This window comes from Ctenopharyngodon idella, chromosome 13 (genome assembly GCF_019924925.1).
Source record: "Ctenopharyngodon idella isolate HZGC_01 chromosome 13, HZGC01, whole genome shotgun sequence".
Taxonomy (NCBI): domain Eukaryota; kingdom Metazoa; phylum Chordata; class Actinopteri; order Cypriniformes; family Xenocyprididae; genus Ctenopharyngodon; species Ctenopharyngodon idella.
Window position 1 is genome coordinate 31924497 of NC_067232.1, and position 12945 is coordinate 31937441.

The window sequence follows — 12945 nt, forward strand, 5'->3', positions numbered from 1 at the left end:
GTCATGCAGTTGGAGAGAAAGTTTACACTTTGGACACAATAATCACCATATATAACCACCATTTGGTTGGCAGTGGCAGAATATCTCACCTGATCAGCTGAAGAAGTTGCATCTGCACACTGTTGAGAGAGCTCGCTGTACGCCTGATGAAGAGATCTTAGCTGCTCTTTTGCTTCTTGCTTTTCTTCTTCTGTCATTCTATTAAAAGAAAACATTTTACAAAAATCCCTTTTGTGAAACCACATAAAGCACTTAAAAATGAGAAATTAAGTTAAACAACACAAACAAGTGCATTCAAATAAACAAGCCACAATTCATTCTATGCGAATTCTTCCCCATCGACATTATAACATACTTGTCACTGTGTTTGGTTAGCATCAGCTGGGTAGTTCTCAATGCTTCTCCAATTTGTTCCTTCTTTGTCACCATCTCCTCCATTGATATCTATAATATAACATGATAATGAACAGTGTTTAGAAAATCACAATTAAGTTAAGATTAGTTGCACTTTGAAAGCCACTTCATCCAACATCTACTGTAGGTTATTCAATCATTTGAATTCAGATAAATGTTTTTTAAGCAACCACTACCCATATAGCTTGCAGAAAATGTGGGGATATGCCACTATTAGAGTTACATTATTTTAGTCCAAAAGTTTGAGACCACACTGAAAACCTGAGATTCAAAATCTAAATTAACACAGTAAATAAACAAAGTTTCATGATTTTGAATATGTTAAAAAATATATAATTTCTATCCATTCATTCTCAAATCCTCTGTAGGAAGCTGGAGCGTATCCCACACACACAACTATGGACAATTTAGGGCCAGACTCACTAACAGCTTGCACCAGCGCAAACCCTATTTTAGTGTGTTAAAAACTACTGTCAGGATTTACTAAAGACACGCAGTGAAAAATTATTTTTTGCAGCTGGCCTTATTGCGTATGCATTTCTAAGTGTTTCCCTTTCAGATGCAAAATGTATGGGAGGAGAGTATTTAAATGTTTCATGCAAGGTGATTTACTAAGGTTTGCACTAGTCAATTTACTGGAATTTGCGGTATTATTTAACGCCCCCCAAAAAAGCACGTATTAAACCAGACGCTTTTAATTTGACCTGCTCTTGGCAGATTATGTTGGTCATTATGGAAATGATCCGGTTGCGTCTGTGTTCTTTAGTTTGCGCGTCGTCAGTAGATCACGTGCAGAACTCTCCACTCCCATCGCACTTTTTTGGAATTGCGTTCTCGTGCTAATTTGCCCTGGTTAGTAAATCTGGCTCTTAGTGTCTTCAGTTCACCTATGGTGCAGGTCTTTGGATTGTGGGGGAAATCAGAGCACACATAAGAAACCCATGCCAACACGGGGAGAACGTGCACACTTCACACAGAAAGGCCTCATGACTTGAGGCAGGATTTACACCAGGGACCTGTTCAACTATTAAACTTACCAATTATTTATAAATATAATATTTGCTTCGGATAAAAGCATATGCTAAATGCATATGCCATTTATAGATATTGTGACTGACCATGTGTGCTCTTTTTTACAAAATTTATTGCTCCTACTTTAGCACAAAATTCACTTATTAACATTCACATATCATGCTGAACAACATGATCAACATATTTTACACAAACCTGTGGAGTCCATGTCAGCTTGTGTGCATGCTGCTATTAAAGGGTTAGTTCACCCAAAAATAAAAATTTTGTCATCATTTACTCACCCATTTTAAAGAATGTTGGTAACCAGACAGTTGACAGGTAGCCATTGACATCCATAGTATATATATATATTTTTCCTACAATGGATGTCAACGGCTACTGTCAACTGTCTGGTTACCAACATTCTTTAAAATATATTCGTGTTCAACAGAAGAAAGAAACTCATAAAGGTTTGGAACAACTTGAGGGTGAGTAAATGATGACAAATTTTTCATTTTTGAGTGAACTACCCCTTTAAAGCAAATACAGATTCTGAAACTCATGCTATTTTTTCAGTTACACTTTTCACTCAAATTGTTATGGTGATCATATGATTTGTAAAGGGGGGAGACAGAAAATGCGAAATACAGGAATTTCCACAAGTGGTCTCAGACTTTTGGATCCGATTGTATTTTTAAAGACATTTTGCCATGTTTATATAAACATGAAGGTTGAGTAATCAATCTTTTGTTTGGAGAACTGTATAGTCTGTCATTAGGGATGTGACATTGTAGATGGATGAATAGTCATTCTGACACAACTTTCTAACTTGGGAAACAATTTATTTTATGGCATGGCATGTAAATTGCTCTCTGCTCTTGGTCAGTCAACAGCACATTTACCACGTAAATTACTTGGCTCAGACAACCAAGCAGCACTCCAAAATGAGTGGTGTGCAAGATTGTGTTTGATGAAGTGTAGAAATACAGCAACGTCACTAGTGCAGGGAATGCTTTAACCACCATAGAACACAGAATGCCCAGTGTCATTTGTACAGTTTATCACACTATACATGCACTGTATGTTGTTAATGTGTCTGATGGAGCCACTTATGTGCTTGTGGATACATTTTCATTGGATTATCATTGTTGCACCCTGTAAAAAATGGGTGGTCCAGATGTGATCTAACAAAATAGTGATTATGGTGATTAAATAAATCACAATTTGAAATGAAAGGGTAGACACATCACGGGTAAATATTTTATGTGAAATGTGGGTGGATAATAAAAGTAAACAACAATTATGTGAACAACACAAACATATGAAGAGATACACAATAACAATCTTTATTCAGAAAATTAACAATGTAAATGTGTTTTGATGTGTCTGACATATTAGCAAAGTTTTGAAATGTCAAAAAGGTCAGTTCCCTATAATGTTCACTATGTTGACAAGATGCTGACATTAAAACAGCTACAGATAAACCTGTTAAAAACGAAGAGAAAATAATTGGGTAGCTTGACTTGTTTACCTGGGGTTTACTAGTGCTCTCAGTGCTGGGTTTACCATCACTTTGAGCTTTTCCATCTTTGTTTAGATTCGTTTTCATACTGGACATCCAATTCAATAACTTGTTAACTTTATCGCCATGTTCTTTCTTCTCATCCTCAACAGACCTCTAAAATCATTGAAAAGAAATTGCAGGGTCGATTAAAAGACAAAGTAAAACATTCATTATTAGCGCAATAAATCCTGTGTTTGAATGCAATATACAATAAGGAATTAGCAGGTCTATTAAGCTCCCAGCCATTTTACATGGAAGCATGCTTGGCAATAAATTAAAAATGCCATCAAAAAGAAAAAACGGATCACATAAGATATAAGACATTTTTGAACAATATCTTACAGTAGAAAAAAAAAAGTCCCAAAGACTCCCATTTTCACCATTTTGACCATTATGGTATTTTTTCAGGATAAAAATATATATTCTTCTATATTGGATAATGCTCCATCATAAAGTGTTGCAAATATACTAGCTATGTCAATTGCTTTTTCTGCCATATACAAAACATTCACCAAAAAACGGCCTGATTTTAGATGTCCAGAAGCACATCAGAAGTGCCGATAGGTCCAGAAGTATTGGAATGATGAAGTATTGCCAGTACTATGGGGCTTTGTTACTTCAAGAAGGACAAACCCAGTGTGGCTGTCAAAGACACTCTTTTCTAGAGCTTCCTTGAAAGACATTTTTCTCTTGGTTTTGGGGCAAGTGATACATTTTGAATGGGAATTGTCATGTTGAAGATGTGCAGCGGTTGCTTTGTCGATCAAGCAATTCTGTATGCCAACCTCCAATGAGACTCTCTCTTGGCTCTCTGGGTTTATGAGCCCACCTGTTGCCAGTTGAAACTCAAGACACCTCACTGCAACATCTTTTGGGAAAAGGTTCTCTTGCATTGCCTGAGCCACATTCAAAGTCTTTCCATTTTGAGGGTGAATGATACCATAGTAGGCTTGCTCACATTGCTGGATCTGTCTGGCAAAACCTTCATCTAAGAGTCCTCGATGTTGTGCTTCTGTAATCAGAACCCTTTCTCCAGACGCTGGATCACAGATGCCTCCAGTGCAAGCCTGGGCTTCTAGCAACCTCAATGCGGTGAGTCGGTCCACAAGGTTCTGCTGGTGTCCTTTGAAAACCGGGAGTCGTTTCTTCAAAGAAACATCCCAGAGTCCTGCAACAGGACAGTTTGAAACTTTAAAGGCAACTCTTCTGGAAATCAAAAGATCAGCAAACTCGGAAATGCTGAGCTGACCACTTCGGTAGCTATTGAGCTCTTCTGCTTGGAGAATTTTCAGACTAAGAGCATTTTCAATGCAAATCTGCCGCCCACTCTTATGGTCTGTTAGGATGTGTAAAAGATTCCTACTTGAGTCCATGATTGTTATCTCTTGCCATTCGCTCTCTTGTTGTGAGAGAAACAGGTAAGTTCTCTTGTCAATGTGACCGGCCTTATATGCTTCATAGGCTGACATTTTCGCACCATTAGAGGTGTTGATGACCGATATTCTGTGTTTGCTGGAAGGTGAGCGGGTGAAGAGATGCTGGTCACCAAAAGGAAGAAGGTATACTCCACCGTTGACATCATATACACAGATTCGGAGCAGTTCGCTGTAGTATGCCTTCTGCCCTGTTTCTGGGTAGTGAAAATCTTTTGGGTTACTGACTGGGTCATAGAGACTTTGAAGGGTGGCTTGATTTATGAGCCCCTGCTCTAGTGCACAATCCATGGGTACCCTACTTCCAATCAATGGATGAATCAAACCTCCAGTGGCAATTTGAGTTTCCATTATCGCTTTCCCTCTATGTCTATCTAGAATTCTCTCTTCCATAGCCTGAAACACTGATAGAATCTTCCCAGCATGAGTATAGCCACTGACTGCTTTGTAAGCATCACTTATTTTGTCCTTGAGATCCTCAGTAATGATACCTTTCTCAAAAGCATCTGAAGGAGAGTAACCTTTGCCTGTCACAGGATCAATAATGTATCCTGTGGCAGCTTGCGCTTCCAAAAACTCAATGGCATAGGTTTTAGATATGAATCCTCCTGCAACAGCATCAAGGAAGGACAGCTTTTTCTTGCTAGACTCCATATAAACACCTGCAATTGAGGACGGTTTACCAACAAATTGAGCAAGTGATGCTTCTATCTCCTCCATAGTGATGAGGCCTGTTTGCAACTTGAGTGCAATTTCCTGAGTAATTATTTTTGTTTTGATTAACTTTTTAATACTTATCCGTCCTCTGAGACCTTGAATTTTATTGGAAGAAGACTCCATTTTCAGCCCTTTCGATTTACTTGTTATAGGCGAGTCAGAAGCAAGATCGATGGAGGACTCAGAATCATTGATACTGAATGAAACAGTCTGGCTTTTACCAGACCTGCCTGAGCTTTTCCTGAGTATAGGGTCAGTGATGTCACTCTGACTGTTACCAACGATTACTTGATTTGTGTGTATTTCAAATGCATTCGAATTCTGGAGTGGAACCGAATTTTCTGTTTTCTTGGTAGCATATTCCAGAGTTCTCTCGTTGATTACGTGCATTTTGGTTTGCTTGACCTTTCGTAGCTCCTCCAGCACTTTTTCCTTTTCCAGTGTAGCTATCTGCAAGCATGAGATCATTTATGCAATTAGAGCATGAAACCTAAATTGAAATCTAGACTCTATGATGATGATACCGTACTGCAGATTCATTATATATTACATTGCATTTATATATTCATAAATATTTATACAAGAATTAAGGTAAAGTATGTGATTTCTGCACTAATAGAAAAAATATAACCTCTCTCCCCCACTGTTTTTATTCACAAAAGCGAGCACTATTTGCCTCGTGCAATTATTGTGCTATTACCATCTGGGGTACATAGATGGTGAACAGAATTTAAATGAACAGAATTTATAGTGAGCGCAATAATTTTTCAAATGATGATCAAATTCTGGAGAAGAGCAGGGAGGACAACTATCAAATGACTGGTGCTTTCAAAGTTTTGGTGCATACTTGATGTCAGAATATGGTTTGTTTGGATAATGTGAACGCTGTTTTTAGAACAGGGGTGCACTGCACACCTGTAACCCATGACTGAGTCCACTTAAAAAGGTGGTCTGGGGTACTCCGGTAGGGTTAGCTGCTGATATGAATGCTATTGTTCTAAATCATAGAAGTGATCTGCTATTGATGATGCATGATTGGTCAAATTGTGTCAGTGTGTGGTCACTCACTTTCCTGACAAGTAGGATTGATGCACTGCAAGCAGAGAGATAAAGGTTTATCATCTATAATTTCTGCTCGCCTCCAGCAGAAGCTGACTTCCGCATTCTCTGGAATCTTTGCGGCAGATAGACCAAAGTATAAAAGTGAGTCTATTTTGCTGCCTTGTCCCGCATTATCATTACCTAGCAACAAGGGTAAACAGCTGCCAATTTGATGACGCAAGCGTACCGAGGATCTGACCCACAAAATAGTGTGAATAAAATACAAGAGGTGCAACTGACCAAGCAATGGAACCAAGAGTGAAAGCACCTTTACTTATAGTTGTTTCTGCACATTGTTAAAACACAAAGAAATTACACACTTCACCTTTTAATGAAATCTTTCACAGAAAACTGTGAATGCAATTGAAGTCGTACCTCAGAGCTCATTTTCATTTTCTTTAGTTCCTCCTCCAGGCTCTGTTTCGCTTCTTCGTATGACACAACAGTTTTCTGAGTCAGCTGAAGTTCAGTCTTGAGCTTTGTCAGCTCTTCGTCTTTTGCACACTGATGATTGGCTTGTCCAAGTGCCTCCAATTCTTTTAGATGCTTCTGCTCAGAGTTGACTGCTACCTCAAGCTTCAGATTCTTCTCCTGTAGAGACTTCATTTCCTTGATGTATGAGACAATCTGTTCTTTTAGAGATCTTGCTTCCCTTTCTGAGATGTCCAATTTCTGCTCAGTCTCTGCCAACATTCGCTTTAACCTTGATATCTCGTTTGAGCTGTCTTTGTGAATATTGTCGAGTTGAAAAATACTGGATTTGACCCTGATTTTTTCAGTTTCCAACTCAGAAATCTTTGATTTTGCTTTGAGAAGTTCAAGGTCAAGAATTCCCCTCTGTCTGTCAGATTCGTCCAACTGTGTACGAACATTGCAAAGGTGTTGTTCAGCTTCCTGTTTGGCTTTTGTTGCATTAGCAATGAATGCTTTCAGCTTTTCCAATTCTTGAGACAGGTTCTTGTTGTCTCTCTCTGCAGTTTCCACAGTATGAGAGTGCTCCTTTGATTTCCTCTCATGCTCCAACTTTAAGCGTGATTCTTGCAGAGAAAGCTTTTGCTCCATTTCAGCCTGCACTAACTGCAGTTGAGTCTCATAGCCTTTCTTTTGTAGGTCGAGTTTACCTTTGAGATCATCAAGCATCTTTTTACAGTTTTCCAATTGTTCACCAAGCTTTTGTGACCTCAACTCAGCAGCTGCCGTTTGATTTTGCTTCTGCTTAAGCTCTTCCTGGGTTTGTTTCAACTTCTGCTTAAGTTCTGATGTTTGGAGAGTTAAACTTGTTATTTTGTCTTCTGCAGCATTTCTATCCTTTTGAAAAGTGACTAGTTCTTGTTTTAAATTCAGTACAGATTTATCTGCGCTTGAGCTCAATTCTCGCATAACAGAACTTTTCCTTTGGAGTTCTGCCTCCAATTCTTTGAATTTGGACTGACTTAACCGGTTTTCTTCAGTCACCCGCTGTAGCTCATCTTTTGTTCTTTTTAGAGTGGAACTAAGATCATCAAATTCACATTTTAACACCTGTAACTTCTGGTCAGCGGTTTGCTTATCCCTCTGAAGAGATGAAATGTCCTGTTTCAGGCTTACTGCGGCTTTTTCTGAACTTCCACTGATCCTGCTAATCGTCTGCTTACATTTCAAAAGCTCATTTTCAAGTTCTCTCACCTTTGACATGCTCTTCTTACCTTCAGATGACTCCCTTTGAGATTCTCCTATGGCTTTTTTTAAAGCCATGTTCAAGTTATTTATCTCGACTTTATGTTCCTGAACCTTCTGATTAGCCAGATTCCTCTCGGTGGTTATGGAACTCAACTCTGCTTTGAGATTTGAAATATCTTTTTCATAGTTGGTGATGGTCAGTGTGAGAGACTTGATCTTCTGCTGTAGCTCGGTTGTCTTTTTGGCTTCTTCATTGTAATCTTTAAGTTTGATTTGAAGCTCATGAGATACCTGTGTTTTATTCTGAAGTTCCTCTTCAACTATTTTCACCTGAGATTTTGCACTTTCTGCCTGGGATCTGAGTATATTAATTTGCTGTTCCTTACTCTCAATCTCGATGGATGCTCTATCGAGTTCTGCTTTCGCATTTTTAATGGAACGCTCACTGTCCATGTTAATCTTCTTGAGTTCTTCTACTTTCTTAGCAAGCTGTGTCAATTGCAAGGAACTTTTCTGAAGCTCCAATTCAAGGTTTTTCATTTTGTGTTGAGCTTCCTTCTCTGTTCTTGTCTTCAAATTGATCTCTTCTTTGGCTCTCTGCAGTTGCTCCTTCAAAACCTCTGCTTCACCTTTCAGGGTTTTAATCTTTTGGTCAGCATGTGATTTGTCTTGCTGGATTGACTCAATACTTACCTTAAGATGTCGGGTATCACTTTCCAATAACTGATTCTTTCTATTAAGTTCATTGACCTTAAATGCCATCTGCTCTACTTCAGTCTGTTTGGAAGACAACTCATCTTCTAGGCACCTCAACTTATGAGTGCTCTCCTGTTCCAAGGAGGTCCACTGTAAAAGTTTTCCTTGGTTGACCTTGAGCTGGTCCTTTATGCCATCAACCTCTGTCTTCTGGAACAGCACTCTCTGCTCCAGAGCCGATTTGTCTCTTTGGAGAGACTTGATTTGCTCTTGATACACATAGACAGACTTTTTCAGTTCAGAAGATTCTTGTCTTAACTCCTCTGCTTTCTGTCTCATGTTGGACCTATCTGCATCCATTTCCACTTGCAGCTTCAACAGCCTGCTGTTTGCCTCATCTAAGAGTTCTTTGAAACGTTGGGCTTTCTCCTCAGCCACAGTTTTGTGGACAATGACTGAGTTCAATTCAGACTTCAAGGTCTTGATCTCAGTCTCAGCTCGCTTCTTGCCCATAATGAGCTCTTCCATTTTGCGTTGCAGAACCTCTGCCTCAGCTTCAGAATGGATTATTGAAGAACTGGTTGTAAAGGTTGAGAGTTGTGCACCTTCTTTGGAGAAACCTGACCTGACTTCTGACTTGTGGGCCAGATCCATTTCCATGATTCTCACTTGGCTAAGGAGCTCTGCCTCAGCATCTTCCTTAGCCCTCAGTTCTCGCTCTAACGTACGACTGTGCTCCTCCAGGCCCTGTACATCACTGTCCTTGCGACGTAAATGATCTTCCAGCTTTTTACGGGCTAATGTACTTTCCTCTATGCTCTTTTTAAGGTTGCGGAGGCTCTCTTCCAGGGAGGCCTGTTTGGCCTCTGACTGCTGAACCTGCTGTCGAGCACGATTCAACTCTTGCTCGATTGAACCCTTGCTTTTGATCACGCCTTCTAGTTCAACACGATATTTCTGGGCCTCATACTCAGCCTTTGACTTCTGTAAGGTCAAGTCCTCAAATGACTTTTTCTGCATCTCAAGGTCTGCTCCCAAGATGTCCAGCTGCTGTTGCCTGTTAGAGAGTGATGCCTCGAGTTCCAGTACCTGACGCCGGAGCCTGGTGATCTCCTCTTCACTTGCAGCTTTTTGCAGCTCCACGCTCTCAGTCCAGCTTAAGTACTCTGCATTTTCCAATGATTTCCTCCTCTGAAATGAAAGATACAGTCATCTTCCAGTCAACACTTGGAAGAGAAAAGGCGGTTCTTGCCCACTTACCAATACAAGGCTGAAAAACCACCACCACGTATTTGCATGTACTCTTCAGCCTTTTTCCAGAACATGCTTTCCTAAAGGTCAAGGTCACCAGCAATGATACAAAATAGAGCAATCTGTGCTATTTTGTATCAAAATAAATCTCCAAGCACCGAGTAACATTTTGAAATGCAGGAAACATCAGCAGAGTGTAATAAAAATGTGTGCCACATGTTAGGGTGTTTGTCACTGTTCTAACTGGTGAATGAAACATGGCTGGGAGCATAGCCTTGCTAAATAACATGCAATAAAGCTGCTACAAAGCAAAAAACAGAAAGGGAACATTAGCATTTCAGTTATAATGCTAATGCTAATCAACTCTATTAGATGAAGCATGAAAGACAAGAAAAAGTCAACAAATGCCCTACCTCGTCCTCTTCCGCCCTCTTCAGTGTTTCACCTGCAAACTTCACATACTGTGTCATGAGAGTGACCAGGGCTGTGTAACGTGTACGAAGGTCCATAAACTGAGGAGGGAAACAAAGACATACATACCCATAAAAAAACTCAAAAAAAAAATAGCAGTGTAAGCCTATGAAATTAGGTAATATTTATCTCGTACCTCTTGCTGGATGACATCAGAGGAACTCTGCATCTTCCTCCTCTTCACTGGGGATTTATGCTGAGAGTCAACCATGGCTCTATAAGTCATCAACTGCAGTTCATAGTCCTTAAAGAAGAACAAGGTTGAAACAAACAGTATAAACTTAAATAAAAGTTTGGTTGCTATGTGCTTAATTGCCATATTGCTATTTTTTGTTTTTATTTTATTGTTTCCCTGGGGAAAGTACTGGTGTCACATGGTAGTAACATGGTACTACATGATTAAAATATTCACATGAGACAGTATACCTTAGTACCCGAAGACAAAAAAAAAAAAAGTATTACCATGGTACCATATATTTTGTAATGTCAGAATATTTCCAATAAATAATTTTGTCTTACTTTCACTCCAACTGCATACTGTTCTGAATACTTCTGGCACTCCTCAATTTTGCTCTGTTTTTGCTCAATTTCTGCAACCAAAACCTAGAAACAAAACAAATGTTAGGATTAGATGCTAGTAAACTAGATAGACATACAATTTAGACATAGACATACAATAAGAGTTTTTTTTCTTCGTACTTTCTGTTGGTTAAGGAACTCAGCCAAAGCCTTGCTGTCCTCAGGTTGATTCTCTTGGGCCTTGAGTTGCTTGGCCTCCATTTCTGTGCTCCATTCATCCAGGCTGTTGTATGTGTCTTTGTAGTATTTAAGAGATTTGCTAATGCCTTCCAGGTCTCGGAGCCTGAACACAATGGAAAACAAATACATCATACATCATAAACAAGATAAATCGCTCATTATCAAAATAAATGTCCATGCCTAAAGCTACATGCATTCCTACAGCTCAAATGGTAGATCATGGTGCTAGCAACGCCAAAGTAATGGTTTGATTCCTGATAAAATGTATACCCTAAATGCAATGTGTCGCTTTGGATAAAAGCGTCTGCCAAATACATAAATATATGTGTTATAAATCAATGAAAAACACACTAATCCCTGCAGCATAGCATAGCTAGGGGCAAAAGAATGAACTTAATGACCTGTTTTCAATCTGAGAGTGGATGTTTTGCCATCGTTCTTTGAGCTGGTCGGCCTTCTCCTTGTGCCAATCCAAATCAAAGTCTCTCTCATTGTGCGTTTTGAACATACGCTCACTGACCACTCGTGCCTTTTGCAGCTCGTCCTCCAAGTCATGGAATACCTCACGTCTTTCATCGATTTCAGACCTCCATTGCTAAAAAATCAAAAGTGTTAAGTCAAAGATGTTCCATGACTAAACCATCGAGACAGCTTTTTCAAAGTTACAATGAGACTTTATTACCTTAAGAGTGCTCATGACACCATCGATAGATTTTATATTAGCATTGACTGTATCCTCCTCACACAGCTTGGCTTCATAAAGTTTGACCAGAGCTTCAGCACTCTGACTGTGTTTCACCACCAAGCTCACTGTCTTCATCCTGAGTGTAAAAGATAATCAAGTCAGATAGAAATTATATAGCAGCCCATTTTTTTTCCATGTTCATCTTTCTTCAGTGTGTAATGTTGCTGTTTGAGCATGAAAAAGCTCTGCAAAGCACAAAGTCCCTCCAGCGGGAGTTCTTCTCTATATCAGTGTCAGTGTTTCTGAACTCCCTGAAACGCCTCCATTGTAGTCTTGAGTTTTCTTCACAATATTCCTCATTTAAATAATTCATACGCAGAGTAAAGGGGCGGGGCCTGGTTGAGTTAGTTAGTAGTGTGTTGAAACTGGCGGTTATGGTAAGGGGCGGGACATTTCCCAAACACCAATCACAACACACTGCTCCAGCCGACCAATCAGAGCACATTGTGCTTTTCAGAAGGAGGGGCTTCATAGAGACAGGAACTAAACTGAGCGTTACTGACAGACTGGGAAGAGAGGAGCTGCAACAATGGAGAATATGAGGAAAATAATGTGTTTTTTGAACATTCAAGCATAAAACCTGTTCTAGTAGAGCCCAAAAACAAACTCACGAAAAGGGCATAATAGGTCCCATTTAAATATTTAAATAAATAAATTTAAATTTAAAGAGAATTTTCCATTGGCCTGGTAATGCCAATTAGAAGTTTTTTAGAGCCATGGGAACCCTTTTATAAGGACAGCAAAGAGCAGATAATGTTGAGAAGATTGGAGAATAGGACTGGGAAGTGCCACAAGCCAGATTGAAACAATGCTTGCATGAGCACCTCAGCTCAGTGTGCTGAAGCACATATACTAACCACTAGGTCACATCAGTAATACTCATCTTCACTCTTTCAAACACATCTCATTTAAGGACTGAGTAAAGACTCACTTCTCCAGGTAGATGCAGCACATGGAGTAGACCTGGTTCGTGCTCTGGGTGAGGATGCTGAGCTCAGAGGAAAGCGTGGGGACGGATGGAGAGGCAGCTGCTTGCCTGAGGAAAACTTCACACTTCTCTCTCAGGGTCTCCAGGTCTTCCTTCAACCTATCCAGCTCTACTTTCTTTTTCTGAAATGTGTGAG

At 39.6% G+C, this 12945-nt stretch overlaps 2 protein-coding genes across 7 annotated transcripts in view; both read right to left on the reverse strand.

Annotated features, from left to right (window-relative positions):
* The window catches only part of dst (dystonin), a 197254-nt gene that overhangs the window by 83395 nt on the left and 100914 nt on the right, over positions 1-12945 (reverse strand). For all 6 annotated transcript variants that reach the window (XM_051916336.1, XM_051916339.1, XM_051916338.1 and 3 more), the window contains 10 exons: positions 12753-12931; positions 11759-11897; positions 11478-11671; positions 11017-11179; positions 10837-10920; positions 10454-10561; positions 10260-10358; positions 2957-3103; positions 356-444; positions 90-198 (listed from right to left, as the gene is read on the reverse strand). In XM_051916336.1, coding sequence (XP_051772296.1) covers positions 90-198; positions 356-444; positions 2957-3103; positions 10260-10358; positions 10454-10561; positions 10837-10920; positions 11017-11179; positions 11478-11671; positions 11759-11897; positions 12753-12931 — 1311 coding nt within the window. The remainder of the gene's footprint in view (positions 1-89; positions 199-355; positions 445-2956; positions 3104-10259; positions 10359-10453; positions 10562-10836; positions 10921-11016; positions 11180-11477; positions 11672-11758; positions 11898-12752; positions 12932-12945) is intronic.
* Positions 6547-9403, reverse strand: LOC127524632 (plectin-like). Its single transcript, XM_051916346.1, has one exon. The coding sequence runs from the start codon at positions 9253-9255 to the stop codon at positions 6562-6564; it is 2694 nt and encodes an 897-aa protein (XP_051772306.1). The 5' UTR covers positions 9256-9403; the 3' UTR covers positions 6547-6561.

Excerpts from the sequence above, each read along its gene's own strand:
- LOC127524632 (XM_051916346.1), bottom strand. The coding sequence starts at position 9,255 with ATGGAAATGGATCTGGCCCACAAGTCAGAAGTCAGGTCAGGTTTCTCC.